The 12307-nt window shown below is 39.8% G+C and overlaps 1 protein-coding gene across 2 annotated transcripts in view; it reads right to left on the reverse strand.

The window, feature by feature from the left end:
* LOC111253389 (uncharacterized) overlaps window positions 1–12307 on the reverse strand; it is a 34884-nt gene that overhangs the window by 3535 nt on the left and 19042 nt on the right. Inside the window, exons 1-2 of one of the 2 annotated variants that reach the window (XM_022812704.2) lie at window positions 4620–5261; window positions 1009–1138 (exon numbers count right to left, since the gene is read on the reverse strand). In XM_022812704.2, coding sequence (XP_022668439.1) covers window positions 1009–1082 — 74 coding nt within the window. In that variant the 5' untranslated portion in view covers window positions 1083–1138; window positions 4620–5261. Of the gene's footprint in view, window positions 1–1008; window positions 1139–4619; window positions 5262–12307 lie in introns of those variants that run through there. The other variant, XM_022812703.2, reaches the window with a different exon arrangement.

The raw sequence follows: 12307 nt of genomic DNA on the forward strand, positions 1-12307 counted from the left end.
TGTATATTTTTTTGCTACTGTCAGAATTATGATAGAAAATCATCTACTTATTGACTTTTTTTCATAACGCTTTTGATCTAAACGTAATACCACGTCCGTTTATTTGCACAGGTTGTTTCAAAAAGTGAAACACGTAAGGTATAAAATTATTAGAAAAAATATTAGAAGATTCGTAAACTGCTCCTTCTAAATTTAGCTGAATATTATCTTACGTATAAAGCCATATATTCGCTGAGCGTGAGAAGTAGACAAAGGTACCTAATCCTACGGCTTACTAGGTTGGTTTTTAACGCTAGAAAAGTTCAACCCTGGGCAGACCCTAGTCAGTACAATCATGTTTTTCGCGTAACTTCTAAGTTGAAAGTAGTTGTACGTTCAGCGATGAGCAAACGTCACGGTCGAATAATTGCAGCCGAGATACTTGGATATTAAAACAAGAGCTAATTCCAACCCAGGAAATTGAGAAGCCAACAAAGACGGATTTACGAGGGTGAGAAATTAGTGGGCACTGTAGTGTAGGTAGCCCACACTACCTAAATAATTATTCCTGGACCTAGTTATATCCTATATCATACATGTGTCTAAATGTATTTGCTTAACGCAACAAGTGGACGTAAGTTCAGGTAAGGTGTAATAATCAATTTCCGATCGGCTGCACTACAACCTTACTTCAATGAAGAACTGCACGCCACCGACAAAGCAATGATCATTTTTGACAGCGAGATTATTATGATCGGGGAAAGCGTTTTGAAGACGACATGCCTTCATGCTTGTATAATAATACTACGATACTGAAGTATTCGCTTCTGAATATATATGAAATTTTCCAATTTCTGCTCCATTGCCCCTAGATACGTACACAACGCAATCGGTCACCTAACCCATGAGTTTTTGACCGTGTGTTGCGAAAGTAACTAACTTTTTGCAGTTTCTAGATATGGGCTCACTTATAGTTGAGTTACCACCTGAACACAGTATGTCTTATAGGAACGTATTTTAGACAGTAACCGGCACAATCTGTTGAGATCCTCCACTGTCGTCTGCTTCATATTCGACTCGGAAAGATGATAGATTAGCTTCATGCAGCGCTGATAATGTCGATTGGAGCATTCTGAATTTCGTCCTGGCCGTCCACTGACTGAAACGACATGATAAAGATAATATAATTTTATTTGTTTACTGTTTGTTGGCGTTTGGAGCTTCCAAGTATCTACCTTCAATAGATTTTTGCTAAAATAATCAATTTGCAGCGTTCTAATCAAGTTACTTGCCAGTTTTTCGATAGGTTAAAAATGGGTTTTTTTTTTTGTCCTAATAAACACACAAGTTACCAAGTTAGACGAACTAAAGCCTTGGCTAAATCCTAGACCAAGTGCATACACATATTAGGACATTGGCGAAAGCGATACTTTCAAAACATTTTGCCTACTTTGTAGGCACTCTTCCTTAATAACACGTTTTTTTCATTCTTTGTAACTGAAGCAAGCATGACTTAACGACAGTACATTTAGCAGGCTAATTCCTTTAATAAAATTCTATATCTAAGGAAAAGCGATCGATAAATGTTTGTGTTTTCGATAATTAATTCATGTTTTCTTTAATTATACAGCATTGCTTCTAACGCTTTGAAGTTTCGCTGTATATATATCTTTTGAGATAATTCATTTCGGGGCAGATTCTTCATAGAATAGTAAGGCGTACTGACATGACTGTTCTGTGTATACTATAAATGGGTACTGCACTTATCGCTCGATTTACGATAAAGTACTTTTTATGGGTACCATTTGGTAAACTCAAGTGAAGCTTTTACAGTAGATCAACCGAATTATTTAGTCAGTGAACTCTATTTAGAGAAAATTGCTTCTAACTGTTAAGCTTCAATACCCACCTGGGTCTAGAATACGATTTAGGTCTTATGCAGACAAATGAATTTACAATACATAACTGAAGGCGAAAACAAAAAAAATGGTCGAACCAAAGTATAGGAGCCTGTAGAGGAACTTCAGTTTTTTTTACGATCAATGAGCGTCGAAGATATCGGTTGGCCATTGCATATACTTTCGCTACCAAAACTGCGACCATACCGAACCTCTTGTAACGTAAAGGATGCAATTAAGCAAAAACGCTTATTATTTAAAAAGTATGTTAATATATTGCATTAATATAGGGCTGTTAATATCAGCATTGAATCCGAAATGACCAAACGAATCCACCGCTACGCACCAAGTCTTAGGAGATACACCAAAAGGAAATACTACTGTTAAAGGAAATAGGAAATATCTCGAATCCATGGGTTGAGAGAAAGAAATCAACAACTGCGTACTCTGTTTCCCACTACGACATTTGCTCTTACCCATGCGGGACTTGACATATCGGTCGATGCGAACTTTTTTTTAGAAAGATTTTTTTGCTAGTCGCGGATATAACGGGAGGACATTATAGCAGTTAATGCGTAGCCCATTTTGTTGCCCAAAGTGGGTTAATTGCTGAAGTATCGATTCTTAGCTAATCGAGGCACGATTAGCTCTGACAACTCGGACGAAATAGGGCGACATTGAGTTCGATACGATGTTGGCAAAAGTATTGCACATGTAATCATTATAATGTATTGCATTTTTTTGAGAAATTATAATGTCCAACGTATGACATCTACAAATCAAGCCCGGTAGTAACAGTCAGTAATCTTTCAGAAACCAACCCACCCACTACGGTATACAATCCTGATTTGTCAAACCACCTCCATTCTGTCAAGGAGAAACAAATATAATTCACATCGTATATCTAGGGACCTCTACAATTAATTTACTGATCGTACTCTACAATTTTTCACGTAAATCTATTATTTGTGCCCGCTCTTTCAATAGATGCTATGGTCAAGACACTGCCGAGAGTATTTGATTAGATTTCAATATCATTTTCAATACCGCGTCGCATATATCCATCCTCCCGCAGCACTAAAACAGAAGCAGAGGTGATAGATTTCTCATCGATGTAAAAGTAAGTGTCGTATCGTGCCCAGTAAATTTATATTGTACGTATGCAGAACCTAACGCGACATGTTGAATGAGGCAACCAGATCTTAAAGCGCTATGTATAGGTCATTGAAGGTATCCTTTTAAGAGGAAAACTGTAACGTTCGTGCTTTTTAATGATCAAACAACAGAGCACATCGTTACCTGAGTAACGGACTAAGCTGTTTGTGTAGAGTAAAGATCCATGTTGCGTACCGTTATCATTTCTTCGGCATCTGAGGTACACTAGAGGTTCTGTATAATATAGCATCGATGACATAACATTTGTGCTTTATAGGATTTTGTTTTTCTGTTCACGATAGGAAATAAGATTTGTCTAAAACTCTGCGACGTAGATCTATTGAAACACTTGTCGCGCGAGACAATTTCAATACTAATCTAAATTAATTCATCTTTTAGCCTAGGGCGTACAGCATGCCTTTGAAAAATCCAAGCATATACAATCCAGCATTTTCATTTGCTGTTAAATAAGACCTAGTCTTATACTATAGTTACCGGTTACGTGTCTAAAGCTTTACCTTTGCTAAAACCGCAACGGTAAAAAAGTTAAAAATGAATCGTATACAAACAATTGACGACTCTTCAACCAGTCGACTATTTTATACACTCCAGATTTTTTATAAGCTTTTTTTGGTCTAAGAAAAACTTTCGATAGTGTGTATCCGCAAAGACTGACAAGCAAACTAATCTCGATTGGCTTCAGCGAAGCAGCTTGTGACGAGTCAGACTTTTCGATACAAAAAGCGAAAGTGCTAAATAAATATAGTACGCTTACAAATATAGAGCATGGAGTATACGAGGGTCAGTGTTGGATCTGATCCTTTTCAATAGAGATATACCAATGAGCAATCCGATTTCTCTGTTAAAGAGAACGTCTCACAATTTGTAGATGACACGTGCAAACCTATCGCACAGAGATATTGAGACAAATCTGAAGCTCGCTTTACCGGCATATTAACTGAAACTGATTACTAACTCAAGGTAAGCAACTCGATGCTAAGCTAAGATATACCTGAGAGTTAAAGGCTGCTTAGAAATTGGCAAAAACTCTGTCAAAACATATAGAACAGAACACGCAGTTCAAAAAGGCTTTATCCATTATAATGGTAGAATATAATTTTTTGATCAATACAGAAAAAAGATCATCTTGAAACATACCTAACGTACCAGAGAAAGCAGTAATCAAAAGTGAAAGAACAAGGTCAAAGCATAGCACTACATGTTCACCCCGAGCCGCTTTAAACAACAATTAATAATAGTTGATTAAAAAAAGATGATGCAGAAAATAATTTTGCTTTACATTCAACCGAACATAAACACCCTTGGATTTTGTACGTTTAAATAGCCAAAAGGTTGCCCCATTCCGGCACGGGCATCTGCCTCTCTGGATGGCAAGAAATCATTATGTCCACATGTAATATGTGTTTGAATAGAAAATCGTGTACAATGCTTGTATACTGATCTATTTCGATCACCTTACTATGCAGATATAAGCACTATTAATAGATCGATTTGCCTCCCACGGTCCATTTGCAATCAAAAAACTTCACGTACTGATTCCTATGACTTCTTCTGTGTTATACTCACTAAGCCTCAAAGTATTAAGGGCCCCGTTAGCTTATCAGATGATGTCCTTAAAAATCCATAGCTGAACCCTGGTCACTCCTCCGAGTTCGTGCTAATTTCAGTGCACAAGCTGCAACCGGTGACGACCATCGACTCGGCCTCTTTAGCTTAACAACAAGAAAAATAGCGCATGCCGCTGAATTGCGAACTCCGCATTGATTAATAGTAACTAGCTGCTGCCAGTATATGTTTCTCATGGCCTGTACATCCGTTGCCATTCAAACAATACAATTTCTGCACTTTGCGGGTAGAACATTACCACCGAGCTCCTCGTAGCTAGCCGACGATGCTGCAGCATTTTGGGGGGCTGCTTGTCGTTGTTTCTGCATACGATTGTGTCAACAATCCCTACTTTCACCACTTAAGTTCTCAGCTGTTTCATTTGAAGTCCCGTATTGCCCGTTCTCGTCACTCTACTTTGGTGAATGGTCTTCTGGGCTGTGTGATTCTCGTATGACATGATGGAGCCTAGATAATAGGGCAAACGGCGGGGGGTCGGAGGGCGCTTGTCATCCCATTGTAAACGTAACCGTTTACACTGCTTCTCTTCACTGTCTAATTCGGCGTAGCTTGAAATGCTAACAGCTAGCCCAGAAAGTAGAGGGAATGACATCGGCGAGAAGCAGTAGCAAAAGCACTGGACGTTACGGTTTGGAGTGTCCTATACCTTGAGAGCTGTGGTGGTATGCAACTTGAGGAGAAGAGAGAGGAAATATAGCTAGCTTACGCGAGTCTAGAAGGAGGTGTAAACGAGACGCTCGCGTGACCTGTCTACAAACGACAGTTCCACTTGAATGCGCTACGGCACATAGGGGGAGGGGGGTCAACGAACCTCATAGGGTGTCCATTTCGACCCGTGTCCAAGTAAATCACCGTACTACTTCGCTTTCTTTTGAGCCGCGTCGCCAGTCGAACTTGATCGGCGTATTATGCTTTCGGAAACTGGCCATACGCAATACTTAAAACGCAGTGATCACATTAGAAATAGGAACATTTGTCTATATTGTAGCTCGATTACATATGAATATTATGGGAACCAATACTGGGCGATTTCTTGCAAATATGCGCAATTGTGCTTTTGTTTACAACCTGCCATTAGCACGGAGTCTATGTTTGCGGGTCCTCAGTTATTATTATTATTATTATTATTGAAAATGCACCCTTTGCTAACACGATGTTTTAACATTCTGCTGTCATAAAATAGCTAGAGGTATTTTTAGTTACTGAATGCAAAAGGTCCCCTTCGATGCTAGTGCCCTTATCATATGTTGTATCTAGTCCTAAGACTTATATAGAAGAGAGCCACCAAAGGCCCAGTTAAGGACTAATGCAATATCACTTATTTAGTGGAAGGTTTCGTGGCTATATGTGACTAACACAAAATAGTTTTTACAGCGGACTGGAAAGCTTGGCTCATTTCAGTACAGAGCAGATGCAGCCTGAAGATGCGACCTGATATCTTCTCAGAAATTGGGACGTGAACGTCAATTGGTAATGGCATTACCACGACAAACGTCATATACATTGAAATTAGACGTTTCTCTGATCCAATTTCTGATGTTCAATTGGGCAAAACATAGCCCTAACTAGTAAGGATAAATACATATAGCATACAGCTTCAAAATAATCCACTGGCCTAACAATTGCCTGAGCGTACGCTTTAAAACTTCGGTGAAATAAAAAGTCAGTGTTTATCATACTGTAAGGTAAAATCGTTGTGCTATGGCGCAAGGACTATTATAAATCATCTGGAAGAGTTAGGATGCTAGGGGTTTGTTTTCAAATTTGTTTTTGCCGAAAAATTACTATCCGTTTATGAAATTTTTTTTTGCTATCAACTTACAATATAAGGTAATCAAAATGTGTCACCCTCTTTGTTAAATCTAAACTTGAAAGTCTCGTCAATGTTACCGAAATGCTTGTACTTAAAGGTGTAATCGACTTGAGAGTGCTATTTTCTGCATTTGTGCATATCAGTCATCTGAAAACTGGGTAAGAATGACAAATTTGTAATGATGGCCGTAAACATTTTAAGCACTGTACATGATGAACCTATTCTAAAGCCTTAGACATTAGATTAGGTCGGCAGCCTGCAATTACGTCTCTAGGCCTTATTAAGTGAATTGTGCTAAAAGTCGCATAGGTATAGATAATCCAAACAGTAAGTGAAGAGAAATAATAGCTTATATATATGTAGAACCGGATCAAGAAAGTATCTGTAAACCGCCGGCTTTTGCCAACCAAAGATTGGCCTATGATCCGACTTATGGTATTATATTTTTCGACCTGTCTGCCATCCACAGAGCTAATTTCACATTCACATCGACCCATTTTCATTTATGTGGGTATCATTAAGGCAGCCACGCACTGCTGTTACTCTAATGCAATTCTTGGCATGTTGGCTCTTTGGAGACCAAAAAAAACCTTTTGTCATTACGGAATTATAACGTCTGTTGAGAAATTATAACGTTTAGTGGTTATCAGCGTAATGAGCTTGAGTCCCTACATGAAGTGCATTTATATATTATTTCGCATTCATTATTTGACGGCGATGTTGACGTTTAGAAAAACGTCATTTTCATCCGTATTTTGCTTTTTACAAAAAACGCGGATAAAGTGCCAAAAACCGTCCATTATGTTCCGTATTATGTTCACAAGTGGTGCTAATGGTACAGAGTCCTCCTGGGAGCCAGTTGCGAGTGCAACATAACTCATGCAAACAAGAGCTAGACATTTCACACGAGTCATGTCGAACGGTTTCAGGTTGTGCTGAAAATTTCAAACAAATCCAGATTGAGAACCTGAAGAGAATATGAACGGACGTAAGGAGGAGCAGGATTTCCTTCACGGTGTCACTATAGGTGATAAGACCTAAACTTATCTGATGGGGAGACAAAAACTCAGTCATCTGTATATTACTCTAAAGACGAATCCCAACCAACGAAAGCCAGCAGATCCAGGTCTGAAGTCAAATCTTCTCTTACCGTCTTTCTCAACACTAGGGCGTTGCGCATTTGAGTTCGTGCCTAGTCGTTACATTGCCATTGACGAGTAATTCTAAGGATTTTTAAGATTATTTTAAAAGAGTGACGAAATAGGTCAGAGCTCCTGGAAAGTAAGGATTTTCCATCACGATAATGTAACGACTGGAGCGCCGCTCGTTGATTTGCGTTTTTCATAGAAAAGCTTGATTTCTATATTGCACCAGCATGTACATATGCCTATAGGTAATTTTTACAGCAAACGCCTGAAGGAAAAAGGCACGGACACGGTCGAACGAACCTAAAAAAAACGTTATTCCCTCAATTTAGTTTGGAAATCATTTGAGTGATTGAAACAAACGATAGCGCACGTTTATTGAGTCAACAGAGATTTCTGCAACGATCTGAACGATTAAAGAATACGCGATTAAGAGAAGGGTCAATTTCCGATACTTCTTTGATCCAATAATGCTTACTGGTTTCGTTATTGTTTGTTATTTGACAGACTCTGACATTGTTGGGAAATTTTTTTTTGTACACCTCTTACACTGTTTATACATAACAGTCCTACACAAATTTGTATATATTTATATGTCATTTCTTTTAAATTGGACGATCGTTCCTCGGCTTGTTAAAACTAGACCCACTCAACTGTATAGAATACCACTGACTTTTTAAAAATCGTCTGTTTTCACAAAAAAGATTTGATTCAAGATCTGACGGATGAATAGTGCATTTGCTGTGATAAGTTTTGAACCTCGTACTCTACTTAACCGTATTAGAACTTGCTTCTGAACAGCCGATCCTAGATAATAATTTAGCTGAAACTTTTCTACGGTAGATGTATTCGAACAAACCCGTGACGAAAAATAGCACATCGGCGTTCGCATCGGAGGACATTCAGTCTCTGCCCCGATGCAATGTTTTCCGTATTTAGATGGCCCGTGATAGTATTGCTTTTATATCCAGTCGTCAAGTGGGCGGGCATATGAGAATCGTATTTAGAAAACATACCATGTGATTTAGCTCACCGTTGCCTCTATGCTAGGCTACTTTGTATCTAAGTATATATAGATAACATATGTTTGAACATCTTACTATCTATACTACTAACTGAATCTTATAGGACAGAGTTCATCGAAAGGAACGTAACCTTCCCTAGAGAGATCCAAGCTCAATTGGGATTAATTTGCTTTTCTGTGGTAGAGACAACATTGCCGTGTTTGGCCTTTGCCGTTCGGAGTGCAGCGTACCGCATGCGGCTTTCGATTTATATCGGGACTACTGATAGACGAAACAAATTCATTCCTATAGGACTCATCGTACAGATCGAGTAACTGACTCGTACACGTCTCGCATAGCCGCAGTGGATAAGAAGAATTAAGACAGCGGGGTGTCAATTTAAGCTAACCATATGGGAATAAGCTATCGTTGTCGGATGACGATAGCTCTTCCATATTACGCAGTGCCGAAAAGCAAATGACATGATAGAGGATGGTCAGTTACACATCTCTTCTGGCACACCCCTCTCTATTTTTCTTTTTATATATGACATTGCCCTAACTACGTCTGTGTTTTCCAAAATGGCTGGCATCAGCACATAGACGGAGCGAGATGCATGCGAGGGAAGTCAGTAGTGTCAGATGCACTGCTGGTGTCAACCGCGTCGCCCTCGGGACTCTGAGTAAATTAGTTGACAAAATTGCTGTTTGCACAGATCGAGTCAATGCTGGATGGTACCCACTCGGCGATACCCTTTTCGTTTGATTGGGACCGCGCTACGAACGAGAAAGGGTCAGTAGGGACTTGAGCTGCAAGTAGGATAAGATTAGCAGATACCGTGTCCGTCTTTATATTTGCCCCTAAAGATCTGTGGCCGTTTGCGGATGGAGAGCCGGATACACCGAACGACAGGGTTACAGCGTTCGCTCAAGCTTGTACTAGTACAGTATTGAACCGTCGTTGAGTCGAAGAGCTTGGTCCATTTACAATAAACACTGTTAATGGTCCCAGCTAGCCAAAAGAGGAGCGGCCTATTCTGTGATGATACGGAAACGCTATGGCGGAATGGCCTTCTGCTGGTTTTCGAACGCAATCAATTAGACAAACAAACAAATAGAGTCTGATAGTTGTCTAAAGTCAAATTTCGTTCCATGCGTATCGATAGGCACTGAACGTGTGTACGTATCCGGGATTCGATACCTACTGTGACTTAGACGACTTGGCCTTAGATGACAAATTCCTTATTCGAGATTCATACATAGAAATATGGAGTGATAACATGATGCCACAGCAAATTCCATTGGTGGAATGTTTATAATGATTTATAATGGATTATTGCTACAAAAGCATTACGACTCTCTGTATGTCGATTGGTTCTTACGGAAATTCCATCGCGTATTGTTTTGTTGCCGACCTACTCCGATAAAGGAAGTGATTTCTGACGCCGGCCAGGCGATCATCGCTTACCTAATGGATTTTGAAGCTTCAAATTTACTATAGCTTCGTTGGATACCATGACACTGATAGGTAACGGGATGTTACAAGAGAGCTCTGAATAATTAGCGATTTTTTCGGCCGACTAATAAGAAAAAGAGGCTTGAAATTTATTTCAGTACTGGCCTAGTTCAAGCTATTTAATAATACTCGTTCGACAATTGACTAGCAATAGAAGCAGCGAATTTCAGCCTCGGGAACGATTTGTCACTCCTGGCCGTTGTCACTTGTTGTTACTCGCTACCGATTCAAACATACGGACTAACAGCATCCAGTAGCCTCTAACTTGGTACTGGCAAACGAGGCTTGCATTCAAAGTAGCTCCATCCGGCCGTGGAGAAAGACGCTTGCTCGTAAAGCTCGGTCCATGTGACCCGAAAAGGCAATACTTACGACGGGTAACGAATCTCGACTCCTCACCAACTTTCTTTCGCCCGACCGCACGATCTGGAGTTGCCACTATGATGGGTCGATCCCAGGTCGGCGTCCCACACCCCTAACCTTCCTCTATCATGTACACTACAGACAAGCAACAGGTTCTGTGACGGATGTACTCTGCTAGACGCGAACTACATATTTTTCCATAGAGGATGACGTTCAGCAGGAGGAATGCAGTGATTGGCTGAGAAAAGCCAAAGGGCTTTCTAAGATATGGAATAGGGGTTTTTATTAATAGGCGGAATTCCTCTCGAAAAGTTTCATTACTCTATTCTTTGGTATAGTTATCATGTATCAACGAATAAATTCTGGCAGGATAAAATCGGGGTTTGCGATTTAGGAGACTGACTTTATCTATGATTATTTATCGTATGCTTCAGCACGCTTCGGAGCAGATAAGATTAAGGTAGGTTTAGACAATAACGAACCAATAATCCAGAGGCACGCTCAGAACGCCGGTAGCCATGGAACACGCTTGACACTGTTAATTCGACATCAACAGAGTTTACCCCATGTTACCCAAGCTGGTCAGCGTATGATCGTCATGTTAACAGATAGGCTCTGGTCGAACGTTTTTAACGCGTGATAGCAATGAAGTTAATACTAACTTAAATTTATATTACATATTGGAGATTCTTGGTGTCTTTAGCATAGTGGTAGAAATTCACTCGCAATAGTTAAAAACGTGGGTTTTGTATATGCTATTATGTCATGCATTTGGGCCGATCGGTACAGGTTGATGCACTTTCAGTGACGAGACCCAATGTTCTATGCAGGCCTTATTGTTACAATACAAAACAAAATATACGTTTTCGTGGAAAAATCAAGTACTGCATTAGCTTTACATTAAAGCAGAATTTTAATCCAAAAACACTTACAGACATTTGTATAGAACAATTCCTTATCGAAATCGATTGTTCTTTTGCACTCTCGAGAGTTGACAGATACGGGACGCCATACACTATGTACCTAGGACAGACGTCGGCCACTGAAATTTGCCCTCCGATTCCCCTGCCCCTTTTGTAATGCAGACGGTTAACTGGAACTCACTAAAACGCTCGCAGTGGGTTTTAACGTAACCAGGCCCTCTGCTGTTAATTGATAGGCTTGTAGGCAAGCCACGCAGGCCCATGCTGTCTACGAACTTTATACACATCGACAAGCCCGCTCGCTAATTCTGTTGCTCTTTACTTACCGTGTCTACTGGAGTTGTCCTTCTAGGGGTGTCTTGTGCTTAATACGGGTCGGTTCGTGCTGTTGTCATGGTTGCCGACATACCTGGTTCGTAATCTAGTTCTTGTTTACGGAAACAAGAAGAGTACGAAATGATATGACGATCACCGATACAAAATTCACAGATTTTATCTGAATTTTCTATACGGACTAACTTCTGCTGACATGGATATCCCCACCAAAGTGCTGCAGTGCAGTGCCTTAGCGGCACCACTGTGCAAAATTATGGAACTATATTGCTTAATATATAAGAATACATTTGATATATAGGAATATATAGGAATACATTTAATGACGAAATATCTAACACGTGGATAGTATGGTGTTAATCGCGCAGATCATATGAAATAGTTCGAATCCGATATGAGATTCATTATCTTTCATTTATTTTTGCCTTAGAAAATCTTCTTAGGTAAATTGGACAGCTGAACAGAGGAGAGAGCGTATTGAGAGAAATAAGGGCGATATGTCCGTGATATACTCCGTTTTTCTATTCTGAAT

Source organism: Varroa destructor, unplaced genomic scaffold (assembly GCF_002443255.2).
Source record: "Varroa destructor unplaced genomic scaffold, Vdes_3.0 BEIS01000006.1, whole genome shotgun sequence".
Taxonomy (NCBI): domain Eukaryota; kingdom Metazoa; phylum Arthropoda; class Arachnida; order Mesostigmata; family Varroidae; genus Varroa; species Varroa destructor.